The 25,099-nt window shown below is 39.2% G+C and overlaps 3 protein-coding genes across 3 annotated transcripts; all 3 read left to right on the top strand.

The window, feature by feature from the left end:
• The first annotated feature begins 460 nt into the window (after positions 1-460).
• LOC108255887 (lysophosphatidic acid receptor 6) lies at positions 461-6,067 on the top strand. Its single transcript, XM_017452228.3, has 2 exons — positions 461-3,452; positions 4,037-6,067. Exon 2 carries the CDS (start codon positions 4,037-4,039, stop codon positions 5,057-5,059), a length of 1,023 nt encoding a protein of 340 aa, XP_017307717.1. The 5' UTR covers positions 461-3,452; the 3' UTR covers positions 5,060-6,067.
• A 72-nt stretch (positions 6,068-6,139) lies between these two features.
• Positions 6,140-9,592, top strand: LOC124626192 (P2Y purinoceptor 2). Its single transcript, XM_053674444.1, has one exon. The coding sequence runs from the start codon at positions 6,644-6,646 to the stop codon at positions 7,661-7,663; it is 1,020 nt and encodes a 339-aa protein (XP_053530419.1). The 5' UTR covers positions 6,140-6,643; the 3' UTR covers positions 7,664-9,592.
• A 1,662-nt stretch (positions 9,593-11,254) lies between these two features.
• arrdc1a (arrestin domain containing 1a) lies at positions 11,255-23,537 on the top strand. The gene is made up of 8 exons (XM_017452410.3): positions 11,255-11,470; positions 16,124-16,234; positions 16,755-16,805; positions 19,715-19,869; positions 20,392-20,574; positions 20,661-20,837; positions 20,952-21,489; positions 22,818-23,537. The coding sequence occupies exons 1-8, from the start codon at positions 11,353-11,355 to the stop codon at positions 22,856-22,858; spliced, it is 1,374 nt and encodes a 457-aa protein (XP_017307899.1). The 5' UTR covers positions 11,255-11,352; the 3' UTR covers positions 22,859-23,537.
• The last annotated feature ends 1,562 nt before the right edge of the window (positions 23,538-25,099 follow it).

The raw sequence follows: 25,099 nt of genomic DNA, 5'->3' as shown, positions 1-25,099 counted from the left end.
CCCCCATTTGTGCTGTTTATCTTCCTCAGTTTTTTTTTTTTTTAAACAAATTGTAAGTAGGCGATTCTCACAGAGCACCAGAGATAAACCTCTTCCTCTGTTAAACGAGCTCTGTAGGAAGCAGTGTTTCTCTTGTCCTCTCTTGTGTTGTAGCTCTTCCTGCTAGGATGGGCAGTCAGGAATCATCACGAAACACAGAATTCCCAGGTTTTAGGTTCGCCATCACTCTCTGGCTTGTTTCTCGAAGACGAGCGCAAAAACCTTCTCAGGTTAGGGAAAAGTTCATTTTCTTGGTTCATTTTTCTTAATCTGTTTTATTATACAGAATGTTGAAAATATATTGAGATATTTCTAATAAGTGTCCAGTAGTAGTATTCTTTTAATCCTAATAAAGGATGTACATGTAATGTTTAGATTTTTTTATTTACAAATACAAATGTGCTTCCTTGTAGTGGTAGTTAGGTTAATTGGGAATTGCCCCTATGTAAATATAAATAGGAACTGAAAACAGGAATTTAGAAAGCTTTATTAGAAACTGAAATGTGTACATGTACTCGCGCCCAATGCAACCAATCATGGGAATTTCCCAGGAGACTTCCTGTACTCTGTGGTGGTGGTGGTGGTTGTTGGGGTTTTTTTTTTAAAGGTAAATATTGCCTGTCTAGAGATGAGACTCTCCTCCCACCTGAAACCCAAAAACACGAACAGGTATTAGAATATGAACGAGGTGTTCTCGAGAGAGCCGTATTCAAACGTACCAAAAAAAATAAGAAGATTTGACGTGGATAATTAACCGAGGAAAACAAGAAACAGAAAATACAGTACACTAACTTCCTTGGCTCGAAACAGGAGAGGATTTCACACAATTTATCATGTATCCAGAATACATTATTATTAACTACAGGATAAGCTACTTCAATAGTACCGAAGAGACTGAAGAGTTCAGTTAAGTCAGGTCAGGTGGAACTTCCAATAACATTTGAAGTGGAGGGAGAGTACCCCACAGGCAAACATACCAACCGCAAAGATCATTACAAAAGAAAGTGAGATGTATCAGTTTCCCTGGAGGTGACGATTTTGTTCTCACAACACACGGGACGGAGATGGTGCTTTATTCACAAATATTTTTTGCGATATTCCAATTTTTCACTTAAGTTAAATTCGCAACATGGATGGAAACATAGCGTGTGTGGTTGAGAGCAGATGGCGCTTTGCTCTGTGTGTGTTAGGTCGCCCCGTGATGCGGTATGAGCAAAAGCTTGAAAAGTTGTGGTTGCCTGTCTTCACATGTCTCGGAGAAAGCACTTATTAGCCTTCACCCTCCCTGGATGCTAGCAGTCGTACTGTATGATCAGGGAGAGCTGGCCGGTTGGTGGAAATTGGCAGGTGACCAATCTGTGGGGAAAAAAAAATTATGAAAATTCTATGAATATATAAATTAGATAGAGTCCCAACCATACACACACCACCCCCTTCCTGGTATTCTCGAATATTACAGCCTGCATTTACATATCGATCCTGATAGGCTGTTCTATTTTATGACAAAACAACACTTGCTTGATTGCAAGTCAGATTTTCCAGTTAGATTTTCAGATCTCGCCGTTTCTTAGATTTATACGGGAAAGGTTATTCATTTCCTTATTCAAATAAATTCTTTATTTATATGACATACTGTACATTTTATAGACGTTTGGGCTGACTTTAATGGGAAGTACCTAAACACTGTTCTTTGGTCTGTTCTTTTCTTCATGACACTGACAAATAATACAGTCAAAAATAAATAAATGGATATGGTGAATACACTTGAAGGTATTAAGAGGTATATGCTTGGTATATATTAGTTTTAAATAGTTATAAAGGAAAAGACAAAGTAGGGAGCATTACGACTGGGTTATATAAGCAAATTTGACACAAATATCAATAAATCCAACCATCCATCCATTTTCTGTACCACATCCTACACAGGGTCAGATAATTTATTCACAGCACTGATAATTTAGGGATGCCAATCAGCCTACAATGCATGTCTTGAGTGCCAGACTGGGGCAGGTAACCCCCAAAGCACGGGGAGAACATGTAATCTCAGTGCAAACAGGGCAGAGTTTAAACTAAACCCCCAACATTGCAGGTGTGTGGCAAACATGCTAGCTACTACAACCACAACCTCACTGTACAGCTCGGTTCACTCACACTCATGCCAACCAGGACGGCCAGGAACCTTGGGGTGATTCTTGATGACGGCTTGACCTTTACAGACCATATCTCAGCAACTGCAAGGTCCTGTAGATTCATCCTTTACAACATCAGGAAAATCCAACCCTACATCACCAAACAGGCTACACAGATACTAGTCCAGGCTCTTGTTATCTCTAAACTGGACTACTGCAACTCACTGCTTTCAGGCCTCCCAACCAGCTTCATCAAACCCCTTGAGATGATTCAGAATGCTGCAGCACGCCTCGTCTTCAACCAGTCCAAGAGAACCCATGTCACACCCCTCTTCATCTCCCTCCACCGCAAGTTCAAGGCCTTGATGCTCACCTACAAGACCTTGTCAGGAACAGCACCCTCCTACCTCAACTCTCTCCTGAAGGCCTACGTTCCCTCTCGCAATCTGCGATCGATTAGCGACCGACGTTTAGCAGTTCCAACTCAGCGTGGCGCAAGGTCCCTTTCCAGAACCTTCACACTAACTGTTCCTCAGTGCTGGAATGCACTTCCAATGCACTTCCAATGTCACCTTAGCACTAGCATTTTTTTTTTTTTACATTTATTAGCAATCTAACTATATCCATGTATTTTATAGGTGTACAATTACTGACGTTAGAGCATACACTTCCCCTTTACCCATCCTTTAGTAGAAATGGACCTCAGTAGGGTTTAATTAGACCATTCTCAACACAGAAGATATTGTATGGTAACATCAAAAACTGAAAACTGAATGTAATTAGAATGTAGTTCTCAGGAAAGTACATGTTTGACTGGTTTCCACAGCCTGATGCCAATACAGTGAGAAATGCTGAGCAATGATGCCTGGTTTCAAACAGTTCAGGTTACAGACAGGGCAAGGAGGTAAAGGGCACACTGAGAAGAGAGACCTGAGAGACATAAACAGACATTTCTCCTCTGCAATAATGCATTTCCCAGCATGACTCAGACATCATACAGATATATATATATATACAGTGTGTGTATATGTGTGTATGTGTGTGTATATATATATATATATATATATATATATGTATATATAGTTTTGAAGTGGACAAGGATAGAGACGTGACAAGAAGTCACAGCTTGATGCTTCTCAAAGCGTTGCTTCTTCGAACATCCTCTGGAATCTATTTATGAATATGAATGCAGACAGGAAGTCGCACATAAAGTCTCATAAAGGTTGAGGTAAGTGCTGTGAACTGGCTTGCTCCAGCCATTTGTCTTCAAAGCCCTGTGAGAAGGTAAGTAGACATGCTGCAAGTAGTTTGAAATAAATATATACCCAAATATACAGTACTGTGCAAAAGTCTTTTTTTTAAATACAAACTTTGTTATAGATTTTTTTATTTTATGACTTCTACATTATCGAGTCTTTACAAAAACATTTTAGATTCCCAAACATTAGTTCTCTAGCACAAAATGAACTGTTACAGAAAAATGTTTGTATGTCAGTAAAGAAAGCAGCATATTAAGTGGTAAGAGACACTTTTCAGACAAAAAAAAACAACAAAACAACACAATGAAGGCTGCTGGGTTTTGCTGCTAAAATAAGCAGTGACTGCTTCTGCAAGATGCTCAGGCTGTGCAAATTGTACTGTAGACTAATAATATTTTTTTTAAGAAAATGGTCGACACACCAAATATCAACTTTGTTTCATTTATTTCTGTTTATTGCTATTTGTAGTATTTTTTTTATGTAGAAACATTTAATTTCCTTATTTTTGAAGGCTCAACAGCATTTCTTTGCATGTGCCTAAGACTTTTGCGCAGTCCTGTATGTGAATGTGTAAATTAAGAGCATAACATCTAGTTTTTTTCTCTTTAGATGAATTGCACAAATTGTTACTCCCCCAATAACGAAACCAAAGCATGTCCAGTGAAGTCCCAGCCTATTTTCATCTCTGTGCTGATTAGCCTGTTCCTCTTGCTTGGGTTTTTCCTGAACATCTTCAGCATGTGGGTCTTCAAGTACCGCACTCCTGAGTGGAAGTCTGGAACGGTTCTCCAGTTCCATCTAGCTATCAGCGATCTCACTTTTTGTCCTCTAGCACCATTCTTAGCGGTTTACTTTGCCATGGGAGACTGGCCTTTCGGAAGAGACATGTGTCGGTTAAAGATTGTCCTGATGATCGTCCACTTTTATGGTAATATTTTCTTTCTTACTCTCATAAGCATCCACCGTTACATATCCGTGGTCTACCACAGTCAGGAATCCCGCATGAAACAGAAGGACTTTGTAAAGAAGCTTTGCATAGGAGTTTGGGCTGTCGTGCTCATTAAAGGAGTGGTGTGTAGTCTGCTTCTGGACGTAAGCACAGTGGAGAAACACACGCTGTGTCTCAGTATCCACCAGGAACAATACATGAAGGTGTATTTTTTTGCTAACTTCATTCTACTCTTACCCGGATTCCTGATCCCGTTCACGATATCGCTGGTTTGCTACAGCCGCTTGGCAAGATCCATGTCTGGCATCAATATCTGCCATCAGAAAGGCAAGCTCATGAAGAGTAAGTCATGCAAAATGGTGGCTGTTTGTCTGCTGATTTTCGGACTGTGTTTCACGCCCATTAATGTGATTCGTACCGTAGTCGTGGTGGTCAAGAAATTCTACCCCGAAAACTGCCGTCTACTTTTGCACGTGGAAACATCGTACTACGTCTCCTGGATCCTGTCTTCAGCCAACTGCTGTCTTGATCCACTGATCTATTGCTTTGCCTCGCAGAAATTTATGGGAGCCTTCCGCAGCTCGCTGAGGAAAATAGGAGTCAGGTTCCAAACAATTCGGGAGGATATGGAGAATGAGAGCGCTGTGAGCACACACGTCGTCCCCACTCCTAGGACCATTTAGAAAAAGTGACCATCTTGTAATTAAGCATGCTGGATGGAACACTCTCAAAAAAGGGGACTTGTCACTCATTGGTACTGCCTTAGTAGCTTTGGTACACATCTTTCACCTGTGAGTGTACCTTTAAGGCTTAGGGTACAACCATGGGGCATCATTTCTAAAATGTTCATAAAATCAAATTTGGACTTCAATTTTATGGATTTGTTCTTATATTTTTTGTGCCCATGCAGCAGTATACTAGTGCAATCTCACTTCTCAGGGACTTTCAGACTAACCAGTGTTACAGAAGCAAGAGTGACTGAATAAATATATGAAAGTCCCAATTTAAACAATAGATAGACAGAAACAAAGATAGACGGATGGAAAGACAAGGAAAGATTGACAGACAGGTTGAAAGGAAGGAAGGAAGGAGGGAATGTAGGTAGGTGGGTGGTTGGGTAGGTAGGTAGGTAGGTGGGTGGTTGGTTAGGTAGGTAGGTAGGTAGGGGTTGGTTGGAAAATATAAGAGCAGGTACTCATTTGTCACATCCCTTTTGTTATATTTTGTTATATTATATTTTCATAATTACTGTATTGTTTAATTGTGGTATTTTGTATATTTTAATTTGATATATTTACATTTGATGTATTGTGTATTATGTATAGAAAAATCCATTATGTATTTGATGTATTTCTGCCATATTCTCATTTGTATGTCGCTTTGGATACAAGCATCTGCTAAATGAATAAATGTAAATGCAAATGTATTCTTCTAATGGGGCACTTAAGGCCTTCCTGCTCCCACTGTGGGTTAAACATAGCTTGGCATTTTGCAACAAAATCCATTAATCAGCATTTTAGTATTTTAATGCGATTGAAATGTAACTATTTATGTCCTCACTGCATTCAAGAGCTCATTATATTGCTCATAGTGTTGCTATAGCGAATGCTTTTGTTTAAAAATACTTCCTTAAAGATTTTGATAAATTGGAATGAAACTGCATAACCAATAAAGGAAGTTTTGTTTATGTATTTCTGGGTTGCAATCTTCAGTGAGTCAAAGTGTGAGCAGCTGAAGTGACCTTGAATGATATTCAGTTTTCACTTGCACATGAGAATTCGAAAGATCGTGTACCTCGCCTTTACTGGTGCCATAGAGCTGCTTCTTTTTTTTCTCCCAGTGACAGAACACGTTAGGTCCAACACGGACATTATTTGCAGTATAAGCTGACTTGTTTTTGAGTTACCGAGGTTTGGATTATTCTCATTCAGCTGAAGTGTGACTGGAACTATAAGAACTCAATGCTAAATATAACTTTGATAATTGTTGGTTGGGATTTTCACCTCTGTAACAATTTTTTTTTTTAAATGAAGCCACACTGTTTCTTGTTTATGGATCCTACTAATGTGAATATTTTAGCAGTATTCATCATAGTGTAATGTGTTTAATGTGAATTGATGCAGTACTGTTTCAGCTCATTTGTTATTTGGGGTGAAAAAAAACAGAACTGCCCTCGTTCTTCTTCCTCTTTTTCCACCGCATCTTTTGGTAGTTGCTGTATCATGACATGAATTCACAGTTTTCGTTTTTTGCTCATACGCTCAAAGATGAACAACCACACTGAGGCGTCTTGCCTTCCAGAAGCTCAGCACATCATCATAACAGTCTTCCTGTGCTTGATCTACACGATAGGACTCCTTCTTAACGGCTTCAGCCTCTGGGTTTTCATCTTCCGGATATCCAAATGGAATGCTGGCACAGTTTTGCAGTTCAACTTGGCAATAAGTGATGCACTCGCTGCTCCTGTCACCCCGCTGATAGCAACCTACTTTGTCAACGGGAACAACTGGGAGTTTAGCGACTTTCTGTGCAAGTTGAAGATAGCCTTAATCAGTGCTCACTTCTACGGCAGTATTATGTTCCTCGCCCTCATCAGCATTCATCGCTACGTGGTTGTGGTTCAATTCAAACGTTCGTCGCCGTTGAAACGGAAAGCCTTTGTGAAGAAACTTTGTTTTGGAGTTTGGTGTTTTTTGTTGGTTGGCGCCATAGTGTACGGCGTTCTTCTGCCCGTTACCAAAGAAGACGGGCGCAAACAATGCCTTTCCATACATCAATCCAAACTTACAGATGCGTACTTCGTTATCAACTTTGTGCTCTTTGTTTTTGGCTTTCTTGTGCCTTTCACAGTATCTGTGGTTTGCTACAGCTGTCTGGCTCGATCGGTAACCAAGGTAAATGTCAACTCACTGCAAGGTCAGGCAGTCAAGACAAAGTCACTAAGGATGATAGGACTATGTCTAGTCATCTTTGGAATCTGCTTCCTCCCTCTCAATGTTACCCGGACTATTGCGGTTGTCATTACAAAGTACTACCCTACAGAATGTAAGCTTCTGGTACGAGTGGAAACAGCATACTATTCATCCTATGTCTTGGCAGGAATCAACTGTTGCTTGGACCCCCTTATCTATTTCTTTGGCTCACACAGTTTTAATAAAGCGTTCCAAAGATCTGTGAAAATACAAAGAGGTCAACAGGAAATAGACAACAAAACTGAATCAGAGACAACAGGTTACAGTGCAACTAGAAATGCTATCTATACAATATCATCAGAAATGGTGTTATAGAATTTCAGAGATACAAATCTCCTCTTTCTTATTTCCAAAAGTATTTTAAGGTATGTTTGGTTGTTATCTCTTTCTGTTGTTTTGTTCACTGTTTTGTTCCTGTCAAATATTTTCTGTGAAGTAGTCAGAGAGGAACAAGAGTGCAATGTCAAAATCTACTTCTGCAACTTTATTACACACTGTTGAAATGTTTTCGTTTGTATTGTCATGCTGGTAAAAAAAAAAAAAAAAACCAAAAAAACCACAGCATGACATAACATTTTACCATAGTGCAATTAAGCTTTTAAGGACAAATTGTAGCATGATATTTGTAATATAATTTAATACATGTAATGCAGTGTGAAATTATGTAGACAATGTACATTGCCAGTCAAGTTTTTGAACACCCCTTATTACCACTTTAAGAATTAAGATTAAGAAATGGGTTCTAGTTAAATACTCTGAAAATATAATATTTCTGTAAGAAGAGAAGAATATATATGTAGTTTACAGTCATGGAGTACCTACTGTACGTGCATTTTCTTTGAATAAAGCTCTCGTTTAGTGTCTCATTAGACGTGGAACATCTCCTTAAATACAAAGATTTTACTTTCAGTAACTGCTTTATCCTGGTTAGGGTTGAGGTTGAGCCGGTGCTGATCCCGGGAACAGTAGGCATAAGGTGAGAATACATCCTGAGTAGGATGCCTGTTCATCACAGAGCAGTAAGCACACACACAGTCACACACTTATTCATACCTAAGGGGCAATTTAGCATAGGCAATCTACCAACTGGTGGGAGGTAGATTTTTGGGAGGTGGAAAGAAAACTGGGGAACATTGGGGAAGCTCAGCGGTCACCCAAAAGACATGGGAAGAAAATGCTGCAATAGTAAGGCAATTTGGTGGTGCAGTAGGTAGCTGTATTGCTGCCTCACATCTCCAGGATCCCTGCTTTGATCCTGAGCTCAAGTTTCTGTCAACACTGAAGTTTCACATGTTCTCACTTGTGACTCTTTGGGTTTCCTCTGGGTTCTGTGGTTTCCTCTCACTTCTTAAAAACATGCCAGTAGGTTGACTAAATTGATCCTGCGTGTGAATGCATGTTCATGGTGCCTTGTGATGGATGGACTGGAATTCCATCCTGTGTGTACTCATGCCTCATGTTGTGTATTCCTTGGATAGGCTCTGGATCCACAGCAACCCTGACCAGGATAAAGTGACTATTGAAGAAGAATGAATGAATAAGGCAATTAGAAATACTAAACCATTTTATTGATCTATTTAGTCAAGTAATAAGGAAGCTAATACACAGCTGGTAGATGAACAACTCAGTAGGTATTTTGGCAGCTGGTCATAATGAATCTAAATTATGGAAAACAACTACCAGAAGAAAAAAAAATCAACCTGTTCAACACTGCAGGAAAACCACTCACCTGGCTGCACTGTATTTAATCAGTAAGAGTTTCATGGGGCTAATGTTACTGTTGCTTTTACAAATAAACCATACCCCTCACCTACCAAACTTCAGAACTCAAAAGTGGGAAGATGTTTTAGCATAAACTGCACAACACAGAGGAACTTACAAAAGAACAATAACAATTTTCTGCATATGTTGATTTTTCCTTTTTTGTAAATTGAGGTTTATATAGAAAAAATAACAAGCACAACAGCACCACCAGTGGTCATAAGAAAAATACACAGAATGGTATGAAGAAGCAAGGCTGGGGCTGATTGCTTTCTAGCCTAGCCTGTAGATTCATGCAGTCTATCAGTGGCCATCATGTCAGGTGATTACACAGAGTGACAGATTTGAGCCCCCTAAATCTGAGCTTCATTTTTGTAACGTGCATGTGAAATAAATTTGTGAATGTAATGAACATGAATTAAGTAGATTATTTACGCCATCATCCTTTTTTCACCAAAATGATACACTAAGAACATATTGTCCAAAACCAGTGACAGACTTAAAAATGAGTTTAGAAGTAAATTAACAACATACAGAGTGAATGTTGGAAGCTGAAGGTTCAAACTTCACTTGTTCTTCTGAACTTTGATCCTGGAAGCACATAACTAAGTTTTTTGTGATTTCCCAATACAAGTTGTTTTTTTGTTTGTTTTGTTTTTGTTTTTTTTAAATAGCTGACACCAATGGCATGAAATGCAGGCAGAAATGTTTTTTGTTTGTTTGTTTGTTTTTTGTTATATTATTTAAAAGTTGAATTTATTCTGCTAGTTATTCTGCTAATTTAATTTATTCTACTAATTTACATATTTATTGGACCTCATACTTACAGTGGATATAAAACGTTTACACAGCCTTGTTAAAACTGACAAAGTATTAGTTTACAGTTGTGCTCATAAATTTACATACCCCTTGCAGAATCTGCAAGATCCATCCATCTTCTATACCACTTTTCAGGGTCACAGGGAACCTGAGGCCTATTCCAGGGAACATCGGGCACAAGGCGGGCACAAGGCATGGTACAACCTGGACAGGGTGCCAACCCATCGCAGGGCACAATCACATACACATTCACTACGGACACGCCAATCAGCCTACCATGCATGTCTTTGGACTAGGGGAGGAAACCAGAGTACCCGGAGGAAACCCCCGCAGCACAGGGAGAACATGCAAACTCTGCACACACAGGGCCACAGGGGGAATCGAACCCCTGAACCTAGAGGTGTGAGGTGAACGTGCTAACCACTAAGCCCCGAATCTGCAAAATCTTAATAATTAAAAAGTAAAAAAATAAGAGGGATCAATAAAAGTTCACAAGACACACTAATAACTGAATTTACACAAATGAACCAGTTCAAAAGTTTACACATGCTTGATTCTTAACACTGTGTCATTACCTGGATGATCAATGACTGTTTTTATATTTTAGTGATAGCTGTTCATAAATCATAAAAACATTTGTTCATTAAAAAAGCAGTTGAATTATCCCTCTTTCTAATTTATTTATTTATTTATTAACATTTTGCAGATTCTGCAAGGGGTGTGTAAATTTATTAGCACAACTGTAAACTCACTTTATTTTTTTATATGTTGTAATTTCACATCGAAGGTGGGAACATTTCTGGAATTATTTATCTTGGATTCTTTTTTTTTTCTTCTTTTTTTTTAACCATAAAAAAATCCTGCCATTTTTAACAGACTTTGAATATCCACCGTGTGTTCATCCTGCGACAAAATGAAAAAGGAATTTTTTTTTTAATGTCCGCAAAAGCCACTTAAAAACAGCCACTTCTTCAGCATTCGGCAAACTGTAGAACGTGATAGCCCAATTACGTTATGCGAACTTATGTGTTGAAGGTTATAAGTATGTTTGACATGAAGTCAGTAGACCATTACAGACGTCCACTATATATATATATATATATATATATATATATATATATATATATATATATATATATATATATATATATATATATATATATATATATATATATATATATATATATATATTGAACTCTTATTGGTGTTTAGCCTCTAAACTAATCTAATGACAATTTACACGGCTCGAGCGCCTCTTGTGGAGCGCGTGCTGTCCAGGTGATACTTGTAACGCCCTTCCGGTGTGACGTCACGCCGAGAGTCGAGTGCGCAGGTGGAAAGTTTCCTCCTCTCTTTCTGTTTGTGTGGGTATAGGGCTCAGTTTCGTTCAGCCACCCGAGCGAGGTGGTGGTTAGGAAAATAAGATGGGGAAGCTTCAGGAATTTCAGATCACTCTAAAGGACAACAAAGTGGTTTATAGTCCCGGCGAGTCCATTTCTGGGACGGTGAAAATCTCCACCGCTCAACCCATCCAATGTAAAGGTGAGACTTTTGTTTCTGAGATTTTGACGAGCCATGCATATGGGTGGCATTGTGTTTACCTTCTACTACACGCATATTTGCTGTCTAAGCTACATTTATTGTTGTTTTAGACACAGTTGTTGAAGGTTATAAGTTGTTATTACGCCACACAACATGTTAGACTGTAAACATTTAGGGAAATGTTTATAAACTGAATAATAAACCTCTTTGACCTGTATTGGGCCTGGAAAAGCCTATATAAGGCAGAACACAAACAAAAGGTCTATTCACTTCTGTTTATCTAGAGTAACTGTCACATACATGAGCTATTAAAAATGAATTCATATAGTGTATCAAAGTGTTTCCATAGCATTAATACAGTAGTTAATACCATTTTATAGCTTAGAGCCTGAATAGATCAAGTCACACAGTGTGACTGATAAAAACATAAGTGTTAGGAAATGTTAGAGTCGCCTATAAACTTTGTATTTAATACCGAGCCATTTTGCCTACTAAATTTACTTTCTAAAAACTTCAGCCAGGTCTGTGTTGTTGTTGTTTGTCAGTTGCTCTGTTGCCGTCATTGTTTTTCTGGGTGGTTTATATATATATTCAAAAACCAGTCTGGATGGTTAATCATTCACATTGTTGCTTAAGCAGAAGCAATTGTCCTCTTTTAAAAGCTTCTGAATGCTGTGTGTGTTGTTGGGACCTGTGACTCGAGATCGTATCAGTCCTTAGAATTTGGGCTGAAACATTACCGTCCATGTAGTTTTAAAACACAAGAGAAACACAACTTTGTTTGCAGTCACAAAGTGTCCCCCCAAAAAAACAAACAAACAAAAAATAAAAACAGCGTCTCTAAGACAGTTTTAACACAAACTTTTATATACTAATCTCAAGACGTTGCTCATCGATTTATTTGGAGTTGTTACCAGAGCTGCTTTGTTTGCCCGATGTGTTATGTGATGAATGTCATTTTGGTGTTTAACCCCACCCCCTTTTCTCCTTTGGTTGTTTGGTTGAATTGGACACTTTAGTGCAGATTTAGCAGTTATGTAAGAAATAATGCCACATTCACATCTACAGCAGTGTTCTTCCACTCAGCAGACTGTTTTTGTTTTTCGAGGATCTGAACCCGGACAACTTTAACAACACCAGTCCATTTTTACCAGCACTGTAACTTTGTTGGCTTTACGACGTCTCACTTACGCCTGTTTGACACATCATATTATTTCTTCAGATGTTGTCTGGTTCTAACGAGACCCCGTGATGAGAGTCTTTAATTTAGTATTGCTGAAATTCATGCGCTGTTATACCGCAGAGCCATAGGGTTCTCGATTCTGATTGGTCACGGGTTAAATAACAGGTCTGCGTCATTCTAATACAAGGTTGTTTCTATAGTAACTTCAACACTTTGTCACGGTTAGAGAGGTGAAGCTGTTATTTTAAGGAGTAACAGGCCAAGCTGCATTTTTATGTCTTATTAACTTCAAAAGAACGGAAATGTCTATTTATACCTGCTGTAACAGGAACTAATCTGTTTTCTGCACATTCCAATAAGGTTAAAGGCAATTATACATGGAAGAAAAGTACTATGTGTTCGAAGATAAATTCTGTAATTGTTGAAATTGCTGTGGTATAAGAGGAACAAAACGCATTGGGAAATAATCTTCAGTAACTCCGCTTTGTGTCAGGCCACATCACACTACCGCATTGTGCATTATTTTCCTATATACCAATCCCCATTGTGTTTTATTCCTTACTTGCCTCAAAATTATATTCAAGTGTGTGTTTTTTCTTTTTCTTTTTCTTTCCAAGAACAGACTCAGACGGAGGATAGCTAGATTTTGTTATTAGAGAGAATGGGCAAATATACGATACAGCTAAATGTAATATTTATAGTTAGTAATGGTTAAAAGTCATGACCTTCTCCATTCTTATGAGATTCTTTGCCACAGAACCACAAATGGTTGTTTTTCTGTTGGTTCTAGATGATCGCATTATTTATCCCGATTAAAAAAAAAAAAAAAAATTTAATTCGAGCAGGAAAAATCAATATCGCACAAGACTAGAACCAGTGAAAAGTTAGGACATTTCTTATATATTAGAATAATAATGAAGACCTAAATACTGGGGCTGGGCGATATGACAAAAACATAATATCATATATATATATATATATATATATATATATATATATATATATATATATATATATATATATATATATATATATATATAATGATTCTCAAAGGGCTGCGATAAATAACTTGGGTTTGCTAATAAAAACAAACTGCCAGCAAAATGGTACCCTTTTTTTATTTTATTTTTTATTTATTTATTTTTTTTAAAAATTAAAAAACACTGATGTCTCCATAAAGAATAAAAAAAAGTTTTTTGTTAGTATTTAAACATTGATTTAACAAATAAAACATATTTTTCATGAAAAAGATGAAAACAAAATTTGTAAAAAAAAAAAAAAAACTGTAGTAATGTTTACAATTTTAAAGATTAAACAGAACATTTTTTAAAAAAAGTTTATTTTGATTAAAAATGTAATAACCATATCACGATATTCGTGATATGTCAGAAAAGTGTATCGTGGCGTAATTTCTACAATATCAGTATTATATCGTTATATCACCCAGCCCTAGTACACACCATGAAATATGTATAGAATTCTACAGTGACAATGAAAATGAAAATTTGACTTGCGCACAAAAATACACTATACACATGTATGGTGAAATCATCTTCCCATTTTATTTGTAATGCTTTGTGCAGGATAAAGCTGGTCTGAGGAAACGAGCGAGCGACTCCTGAGCGACACGCAATGCTGCCGTTGTCGCACCTGTCTCTTAACCTGTATTTGGCTAAAGTGCGGTGGAATAAATGGTGTCTCTATTGTTGTATGGAAATAAAGGATCAGTGTGGTGTCCGTATGCTTTATAGAGGTACATTATGAGGGGAATGTGTTCGGGCCACCCTTCCGGCTCCTGATAGTCATGTGACAGTTAGCCTCTGTGTTATCTGTGGTGTTGTGGAAAGTTGAAGTGAATCCAGCTCGGGGCTTTGCTAAGCTGGAGCAGGACTGGTTTGTTGACATTCCTACTCGGACAGAACAGACGAGAATCCTTACGAGGTCAGTGTTACAGCCTGGTACCTGTGTACACTGGAATAGAGGTGTTTATGAACAATGTACATTAATATGAGAGTGTACTGGGAGTTCATGTGGCGCTGGGTAACATGTAGCACACGTATACATTCAACTTTAGCAGCATGGTTTACAGATCAGTGGTTTAGGTGACTGATTTGTTTATATTTTGGGAAATATAACGGACTGCAATAAAAAAAATGCAGGAGTGGGTGAGACAGGGCAAACTCTGTGGGAGTCTGTGGGAGAGGGATTAAAAAAAAACAGTCCCACAGATTTATATGCTGTTAAATGGAAAACATTTTTGTCTTGAAGTCTGTGGTTGTGTTTGAACAACAAGGATGAAATTATGGAGCTTGTAGCTGATCAAGTTTGGATTTGTGATTAGCTCGGGGTATCTGCAAGATCAGCTCGGGTATCTGCGATATTATCTCGGGGTATCTACCATATTAGCTCGGGGTATCTGCGAGATCAGCTCGGGGTAGCTGCGAGATCAGCTCGGGGTAGCTGCGAGATCAGCTCGGGGTAGCTGCGAGATCAGCTCGGGGTAGCTGCGAGATCAGCTCGGGGTATCTGCGAGATCAGCTCGGGTATCTGCGAGATTAGCTCGGGGTATCTGCGAGATCAGCTCGGGTACCTGTGAGATCAGCTCGGGGTATCTGTGAGATCAGCTCGGGGTATCTGCGAGATCAGCTCGGGGTATCTGCGAGATCAGCTCGGGTATCTGCGAGATCAGCTCGGGGTATCTGCGAGATCAGCTCGGGGTATCTGCGAGATCAGCTCGGGGTATCTGCGAGATCAGCTCGGGGTATCTGCGAGATCAGCTCGGGTATCTGTGAGATTAGCTCGGATAACCATGATTGAGAACCCTGGAGCTGTAAGGTGGCAGTGCTACCACCTGTGCCACCCTGCGTCTCGAAATGTCTTTTATTTAATTTTTTTGGTTATTGTTGTGTTTTTTTTGTTTTTTTTTAATCCAACCCACAGCTATCACAGTGATGTGTTCAAAAGTGAGGAAAAAGGCTATGCACTTTAGTGCAAGATACCAGAGAAATGTAAGTGACGATGCATGATTCTTCTCTAATTGTCATGTTTTTTTGAAGGTGTGAGCAAAGCGTAGTGTGCTGCACAGAGAGAGATGGAGAGGGAGGGGTGCCCAAGGGACTGTAGTACAAGCAGATGAAGTCATTGTATTTGGTGCGGTTTTAGATTACATCATTGGTAGATTGTTTGCTGTGATTCATTCCTCCTAACTCCCTTAACACTATGGTCATGTGATCATCCCTCTGCGCCACCACGATGCGCTTTCCTTGTTTATCCCTCCAGCCATCACGGTACTATACAAGTTCCAGTGTTTTATGGCATAAACTAATCAAAGGTGTGGAACTCTGTGTGGCGTTTGATAAAAATGAAATCCATTCCATCTCATTGTGAAACGCTCCTACACGGTTGCGTTGTACCGTATAGAATCATTCAGTCATTTTATATCGATTGACTGGTTTTCTTATGTTGAACAGCAATCAAGGTAAACTGCCACGGGTCATGCGGCGTGACCAACAAAGTGAACGACACGGACTGGCTCGAGGAGGAGCAGTACTTCAACAGCTCTCTCTCTGTGGCTGATAAAGGTACTCGTCGATTAAAGTATTCATAAAATATTCACTCTCTCTCTCTCACTTTCCTCTAAATTCATTTCCGCTCCTTGGAAATGTTGTGTAGAGGATCGATCGCGATGCCTGGCATACAGCTGCCGGCCTCCTGCTGCACCGTTTTATCAATTCCTTTCAAGCTAAATAATTTAAAATCAAATATGGCAACTTGTGCACTATAGCTGAGAAAAAGGAGAGCACACATCAGCCCTGTCTGTAAAGTACAAAACTGTTTATCCTGTACATCCCAGGATACAGTTCATCTTTCAAGAATGCCTTTTGGAAAATACAGAATAAGGAGATGGGTCTCGTTTTATCATCACGCTTCAAATCAAACAGCCTGCCCGCAACATTTACTTGAGTCAGAGTGTCTGTTGAAATGCTTTCACTGGAACACACTGTTCCTAATCATATGCTCTGTCAATAACTTCTGCCAGTTATAGCAATCTCATATCGCACTCAGTTGTGGCATCTGATGTGTGTGTGTTTCATTTCCCAGGCACTTTGAAACAGGGTGAACACATTTTCCCCTTCAAGTTTCTCATACCAGGTAAGACTGTACAGCACAAACACACACACCTGTTTCTCTACATTCTTACACAATTGAGCTGGCAGCTCTGTATGTTTGCCATAGCAACAGCAACTCACTGAACATCAACGAGGAATGGTTCTAATGATCTTTGCTTTTGCCTTTAACCCATTAAAGCTCCGTCTCACTATTCAGCTACTGGTCTTGTAGCATATTATTTCGTTTCTACAGCGAAACTAACTGTAAAAGTGCCCAATCTTTCACTTGAGAAATATGCTTTTGAAAAGATACAACCCTTCGCAGTCAGGCAATTCCAAATCATCCAGGTACAAAATGATTCTAGCAAGAAACATGATAAATATTGACGTTTCAGTTGCTCACTTGTGTCCCGGCTCGGCAAGAAGGGAGATCAGACGTAACACAGGCACTTGCATGCAAACAAGGGTCACGTGAGAATGGAAAAATAGCAATGAAAGGTGGGATCATGGTTAATTTGTCAAGCCATGTTACTGTCTTGTTTAAAGTCTAGACACACTTCTGTGTCCTCTGAGTTAAAGGAGTTAAACAGAACTTGTCCATAAATAAATATTACCAGGTTTAATTGTGGTCATAGAGTGGAGCTATCCATGATCTTGCCCAACCTGTCGAGCCAGAAACCAGGCAAATGATATCCTTCAAATGTTTGTTCATGACAGTTCATGGTCCTTTATAAATATTTTTATGTAGTGTGTAGATTGTAGTGGCACATACACAACCAACCTAGCAGAGACAGCTGTGTGTTACCTCAACCGACTTCCTTTTCATGCCAGTTCAAAGTCAAGGAAATGTGTAAAGGAACAAGGTGACTCAGTTAAAGGGCAAAAACGGGCATTTCACAAGGTCTTTAATTGAACAAATGATATATTTTTTTTCAATATATTTTGCAATCTAACTACAAAAATAGAATTTGAATATGTCACATTGTTAAAAGTGGGTGTACTTGGACTAAGACTGGAATATTAGGAAGAATGTAGGCCAAAGATGATAACTGTCAGCATCCTAAAGTTGTTCAGGAGATATCAAGTAGATAGGAGGCAGGTATAAAGTTAAGGCCTGGGCATGAGAGTTGTAACATCTAGAAGATTAAACTCATAGCATTTTGTAGTAAGTTGGAAGGGTAAGTAAGTGTGAATTTTCCTCTAGGTTTACTAAAGCTATCTGTCGATCCAGATGCAAAACTGAGGTTATGAAATTGTAACATACAGACATCGGGCCTCGTTTATCTTTTAGTAAGGTTGTGTATAAATGTTCGTTAAAGCCAAACCGAATTATAGCAGATTTACAGATGTTTCAGAAACGCTGATTTCGAGTCATATTCGTGTGCGTATGTTGATCTGTAAAGTGCATAGCATGTTCCCAACACAGCTCGTTTGCATTTAGTGATGTCCACAAATAAAAGGTCAAGCACACAGAGGGCTGGAAACACAGGAAAGACAGAAGTGGAAGTTATTTTGACTCACTTCTATGTCAGTAAAAAACTATTTATCAGCGCAACAGCACCTGAAAAGGTCAAAATCTAGAGATAAATTACAGAAAGTGTGACTTAAGGCGGGGGGGGGCGGGGGGGGGGGGGCAGAGGGGTGTGTCACGGTGACTTAGTGGTTAGCACGTTTGCCTCGCACCTCCGGGGTTGGGGGTTTGATTCCTGTCTTCGCCCTGTGTGCATGGAGTCTGCATGTTCTCCCCGGGCTTGGGGGGGGGCATTACATTTTATTAATGAGTGACATGTCATGCTTTTCACCATTTTTAATTACATTTAATGTTGTGGAATGTCTGAAACAAGTTAGCTCCTGTTATCACTTGCATTACAGCAGCTATTAAGAAGGTGAATTAGGTGTTACGTTGGACTTATGATCGGAAGGTTGCGACTTCAAATCCCAGTACCGCCAAGCTGCCATTGCTGGGCCCTTGAACAAGGCCCTTAACCCTCAACTGCTCAGTTGTATAAATGATTTAAATATAAGTCTCTCTGGATAAAGGCATCTACCAAATGCCATAAATGTAAACGTACTAAGAAACCGAAAAGTGCAAAGTCGTCTGTCCTGAAGACTTTCGTGGCAGAAAACTTGCAGACTATTAAGTGCTGACACTAACATTTAAAAAATGTTCGGTGGGATTTGTGAATGAGCTGCTACTGTAAAAATGTAAAAAATTAGAACAGAAGTTCTCAACCTTATGTAACTAAAGCCCCCCCCACCCCCTATCATGTGGTACCATCATTTATGCACATTCTATTTGAAAAGCAATAAAACACACCATGAACCCAAATGATGCCCTGTCTGTGGTTTTTATGTTTGTTTGTTTTTCTTGAAAACCATTTGCGCCCCCCTTCCAATCTCTCCCCCTGGTTGAGAACCACTGCATTAGAGCAAGCACATGAATATAATCCTGTGATTTGAGTTATGGCTGGAACTACTGTCTGTTATTACAGTTACTGCCGTTATTAAAAAATGTATCCATACCTTCAGATATGAGAATTATACCACAGCGCTTAGGTATAAGATTTATTATTTCATAATGCCATAATGTATATTTAATAAATGTATATATTTATTTATTATTTATAGTGTATATATTTATTATTGCCCTCAAATGCCATTCCACAATATTTTTGAATATATTTACAGTCCAAAATGTGATTCAGGGGGAAGTACTGTGGATGGGTGTTACAGTGGTTCTCGCTCGAGCGGATATCGCAAACTTGCATTCAAGGTCAAAGTCGTGCATGAGAGGCACTTCTGTATATGACTAAATGTCTTCCTGGCATAGATTAAGAATAAAAAATAACTTGCACATAATGATTTTTTTTTTTTTTTTTTTATAGACATTTTGAACCATCAGTGTCCTGTTTTTTTGTATTCATTTGAATGTCTCTCCTTTTTCTTTTCCAGCCACAGCGCCAACATCATACGAAGGGCCGTATGGAAAGATTATGTACAAAATTCGAGCGTTTATCGACACGCCTCGCTTCTCAAAAGACTACAAGACGGAGAAGCCCTTCTACATGCTGAACAACATTAATCTTAATGAAATGCCCGACATCTATGTGAGTGTGTGAGCTTTGTGCACATTAATAACCAGTGTCCTGTACACGTTAGTATGCACGATGAGGTGCACTTGTGTGCTTCTTATTTTCTCATTGATTTTTGTAACTCGCTGTTTATTGGGTTGCGAAAGAAAGTAATGATCAAGGATGTAACAGGTTCTGACATGTGAGACCATGTTACACCAATTCTCTTGATATTACAGTATATTACATTGGCTCCCAGTCACTTTTAAGATGGATTTTAAGTACTGATACTAGTTTTTAAAGCACTGAATGGATTAGCACCTGTTTGTCCCCAGTATGTTCTAAACTGTTCATCCACTCAGATCCAGTATGGCAGATGCGCACAAAAGCACACAAAAAGTTTTTAATAATAATAATTAGACATTAAGACATTGATCTTTTGAGGTTGTGAGGTAAGGCCCTTGAGCAAGGCCCTTAACCCTCAACTGCTCAGTTGTATAAATAAGATAAATGTAATGTAAATAAAGATTATTATTAGTATTATTATTCATTTCACAGGAGCCAAACACTTCAAATATCACTAAGAATTTCACCTATATGCTGGTGAAGAATGGGACGGTCGTCCTGGTGGCTAAAACGGACCAGCGTGGATACATTGCAGGTCAGGTCATTAAAGTGTCCACAGAGATCGACAACCAATCGGGGAAGAACACGGGCCATGTAGTTGCCTGTTTAATTCAGGTAATGATTTACTGTTGAACTAGTAAAAATTCTCGCTGTGCTTTTCTTGAAAGCCGTATCATGTTCCTCTGCTCGTGCCCTGTCAGAGAGTGACGTATCACACAAAGAAACCGACACACGAAGTGAGAACAATAGCGGAGGTGGAAGGAGCTGGAGTGAAGGCAGGCAAACAGGCCGAGTGGAAAGAGCAAATTATCGTTCCTCCTCTTCCACAGTCGTCTCTGGCTGGATGTAACCTTATCGAGATCAACTATTTCATCCAGGTGAGTGTATATCATCACTCCACAAGAGTGTTCATTAACGTTTTGACCAACACTTATTCTTTGTAGCATTTTAAAAAAATAGAAATGAAAAAAAAAAACTCTCTCATGTGCCAGGTGTCTTTGAAATACCCGGAAATGTCACTGACGCTGCCAGTTCATTTCGGGAACGTTGCGGTTGACCCGAGCCTCCGTCCTCCTCCTAAAGCCAAGAAAGCCTCCAAGACCGCTCCCACTCCAGCACCACGGACTAACCCGGCGTCTCCAAATTCAGTGAATGCCTCTGTTGCCTCTCCTTCTCCATCCAGCTCCCCCAGTCTGCCTCCTCGCCCTGCGCCCCGGCCCCGGCCCCGCAGCATGTGCGTCACTCCGAGCGCACCCCCAGCAGAGCCAGACATGAGAGGAGCTGGGGATCGGCAGAGCGAAGAGATTCCTACTAAGGTCCACTCTCAGCATCAGGGCCCCATGTCTCCCAGATTTAGCTACGCCCCGGGTCTCGTGTTCCCGCAGAGTAACAGTAACCCCTCAGTGCCTCACTTCTCCCTCTCCACCGGGGCCACCATCCCTTTCTTTACTGAAGGAAACAGCCCAGCCATGCCCACCTCCTGCCCCTTCATCCTGCCACCAGATTACAGAAGCTCAGCACTCCCGCACGGTGAGACCCACAAGCTTCTGTATGTGCAAACGTTTGCATCCCCCTAGAACAGAATGAAGAAAACAGTGATAATTCATTTATAGGATGATGTATAGGTTTGACAGAAATTCATTAAGTAAAATCTAATCAAATAACGACTTTAACATTTTTCTCTTCATTTTGGATGCTTGTCTTTTTTCTGTGTTTTTGTGGATAAACCGTAAAATAGTGCAATACAGACTCAAAAACAAGGAGAACATGAAAACATTTCAACTTGGTTAAGAATCTTAGACTGTTTAGCTTTAACAAAACTTCTGACATTCCTTATTAATCCAAATTGGTTTGTTTGCTTTTGATAGTCTGTGAATGTATAGAATAAGCATAGAATCATGTAAGTTTTTGGATTAGGCACATCCTGATGATGAAATGTTAATACCTTGATAAACGGCCAAACGTTTATCATAAGATTGCAAGATTTCTAAAACAAAACCCTGATTCCATAGTTACGATGTTTACTATAGTACTGTGAATTGAACTATAGTACCTTCCATACCTTCTTTGAGAAAGATGAGTACGTTTAATTTTGTCCAAAATAACGGTGGCTTAGCGCCTAGCATGTTTGCCTCGTACCTCCGGGGTTGTCTGCGCAAAGTTTGCATGTTCTCCCCGTACTTCAGGGGTTTCCAACAGGTACTCTGGTTTCCTCCCCAGTCCAAAGACATGCATTGTAGGCTGATTGGCACCTCTAAACTGTCTCCCCTCAGCCATGTGTAAGATAAGCCGTACAGAAAATGGATGGAGGTTTGTTGTACTGCCTTCTTTTTAGGAATGCAAACGTCGTCCAAAAATGCTGCCACATTGGTTGGGATTGCGATGATAATCCAAAGTGTCCGTGATAACAGCAACACAATCTCAATTACACCGTATAAGTGATCATCGACACGTCCGTTTTCCACGACCAGATTCTGGAATCGTTTAAATATTCAAGCTATTGTGTGTTACTTTGCTATTACATTTTAATATTTGAAATATAGATAAACAAATCACTTTGTTCCCAGAACCAAATGTGAGAAAGACGTCATGTAGTTTACACAATAATAAAACTTTTTTTTTTTGCACAATACCTTTTGTTGATTTCCATGAGCACAATTAGAATATAAAATATAGTACAAATATTGTTTAAAATTTCTAACCTTCACACAATTTACTTTACAACCAAAGATATTTCTCTGAAAATCCTGTGGTATTTCTGGTTGGTTTTACAATTAGGTGTGAATGTATTAAACTGTGTTTATGGTACATAGTTATTTTTGTTTGGTTTTGGTAACACAATAATTTTTCTTTTTCAGAGCCTCCACCAGCTTATGAAGACAGCTTTCTCACCACATAAATGATTCCTGCTCTGTACCGAACAGCTGATGACTCCTTTTGGGACTGATGTCCTTTCATAACCACAGTTACTGCACTTTTTGGACAACGTAGTGACACTTGAAGTCTGTGATCAGCGCAAACTGAAAGATTTCTTTGTGAAGCATGGAGTGGCAACTCAACTCCAATTTTCTCAAACTCTGGATATCTTGTCTTGTGGCATGTTTTGATTCTTCTTTGGATTATTTCTTGTTCTTCTTGTTCATGGGAGACTTTGTGTTCATTTGTATTCATTGCATACATTTGTTTATAGCCCACTGAAAAAAATAAAGTTTCTATTTTAAATTAGTATAATAATGATAAATAATAATTGCTGCTGTTATTTGGCAAACAAATAAAAATGTGATTTTATGATTTCACTTCTTACAGGAAATAGTTACAGAAAATATTCCATGACTTGTTAATGGTTCCTGTTTCATTTTTAAAAAAGCTTAGTTTTTAATACACTAATAACAAAGGTTCTAAGAAGTAAAGGAAATACTTCTCATTAGCTTCCTTTTTCTCTGTGCTTCTGTGGAAGACATTTGTGAAACATTAGTACTATTATTTTCCATTTAAATACAGACAACAACAATACTTTTGATTTCAGTACTGAAAGCAATAAATTGTCACATTATGTTGTAATTAAACTGTTTTCTATACCTCCTTTGTTGCTTTGTCTTGAACATGCTATAATTTCATTATTTTAATTATGTGTATACAGGTTTGAATATTTCAGAAACTGCTGATCTCTTGATTTTCACACACAACAGTTATTGAGGGCGGAAAAACGCCTCATTGATGAGAAAGGTCAGAGGCGAATAGCCTGACTGGTTCAAGCTGACAGGAAGGCCACTGTAACTCAAAGAACCACTGTACAACTGTGGTGAGCAGAAACTTATCTCAGAACACACAACACGTCAAACCTTAAGGCAGATGGATTACAATAGCAGAAGACCATATCAAGTTGCATTCCAGTCAGCTGAGAACAGGAATTTTGGACAGTCAGTGATTGGCAAAACGTGGTTTCTAGTCTTCAATACAGTTTTGGTGAGCTTTTGCCCACTGTAGCCTCAGATTCCGGTTCTTGGCTGATAGGAGTGTAACCCAAAGAATTACAGAAATACGCTGCATTTTGTATCCATGCAGGATGTCGTTAAAAGCCTGGACATGAAAATACACTCAAATTCAGTTTCCATATGAATGCACTATATAGATACACAGTTAGTGAATTTGGTTTGAAGTTCGTCATCCCTATCATCTACTCTGTCCACCAGCTCCAATATATTCTGCCTAAAGTGCTTTATGATTTAGAATTAAATAAGAGAGTTAATAAAAGCCCTATCTTATTTTAGTTGCAGTTACATTTATATAGAGCTTTAGGCACTCAAAAAGCTTTACATAGTATAGGGGGGTCTCCTCAACCACCACTAGTGTGTAGCATCCACCTGGATGATGCGACGGCAGTCATAGTGCACCAGAACACCCACCACACACCAGCTATTAGTGTAGAGGGGAGATTGATGTAGCCAATTTAGGGATTTGGATATAGTGGGGCCATGTTAGAGAAAGGCCAATGGGGGACTTTTGCCAGGAAACCAGGGTTATACCCCTACTCTTTTACCATAAGTGTCCTGGGAATTTTAATGACCCTAGAGAGTCATTAAAAGTAATGTCTCATCCGAAAGACAGTGCTGTTTTTACAGTATAGTGTCCCCTTCACTATACTGGGACATTAGGCCACACACAGAGCACGGGGTGTGCGCCCCCTGCTGGCCTCATTAATACCACTTCCAGCAGCCGACTTAGTTTTCCCCAGGAGGTCTCCCCATCCAGGTACTGGCCAGGCTCAACCCTGCTTAGCTTCAGTGGGAAACCAGGGGAGAACAGCAGGGAGACATGGCTCTGGCAGTGATATGGATCATATAACAATTAAACAATAAATCTAGACCACCCATGGACCACTGCTTATCAGATATTATTATATACTACATATTATTTCAGCACAGCAGTAACACTGACATGGTCTTGAGTACATCAAGCCCAACAGTGTTTGTGAGAGTTTTTAACACCTCAGTATCAGGGTTTGGTTGAGAAATCTCCAGCAAACTGCAGTGTTGTGTTTAGAAGCTGACACTGAAGGAAAGCAAAAGGATGGTTCATACCCACAGCATGGAAAAAGATTAGCAATACCCTCTCTCTAGTAGGAGTGCAGTAATTTTAC

The sequence above is a fragment of the Ictalurus punctatus genome, chromosome 22, assembly GCF_001660625.3.
Source record: "Ictalurus punctatus breed USDA103 chromosome 22, Coco_2.0, whole genome shotgun sequence".
In the NCBI taxonomy this organism is placed as follows: Eukaryota; Metazoa; Chordata; class Actinopteri; order Siluriformes; family Ictaluridae; genus Ictalurus; species Ictalurus punctatus.
Note: the sequence above shows the minus strand (reverse complement) of the source record. Positions and strands in the feature narration are given on the sequence as shown.

What these genes read in the sequence shown, in the direction of transcription:
- LOC108255887 (XM_017452228.3), top strand. Translation starts at nt 4,037, where the DNA reads ATGAATTGCACAAATTGTTACTCCCCCAATAACGAAACCAAAGCATGT.
- LOC124626192 (XM_053674444.1), top strand. Translation starts at nt 6,644, where the DNA reads ATGAACAACCACACTGAGGCGTCTTGCCTTCCAGAAGCTCAGCACATC.
- arrdc1a (XM_017452410.3), top strand. Translation starts at nt 11,353, where the DNA reads ATGGGGAAGCTTCAGGAATTTCAGATCACTCTAAAGGACAACAAAGTG. An exon ending in TCTCTCTGTGGCTGATAAAG is followed by an intron (nt 16,235 to 16,754) that starts GTACTCGTCGAT and finishes TTCATTTCCCAG; the next exon opens with GCACTTTGAAACAGGGTGAA. An exon ending in AGATCAACTATTTCATCCAG is followed by an intron (nt 20,838 to 20,951) that starts GTGAGTGTATAT and finishes CTCATGTGCCAG; the next exon opens with GTGTCTTTGAAATACCCGGA.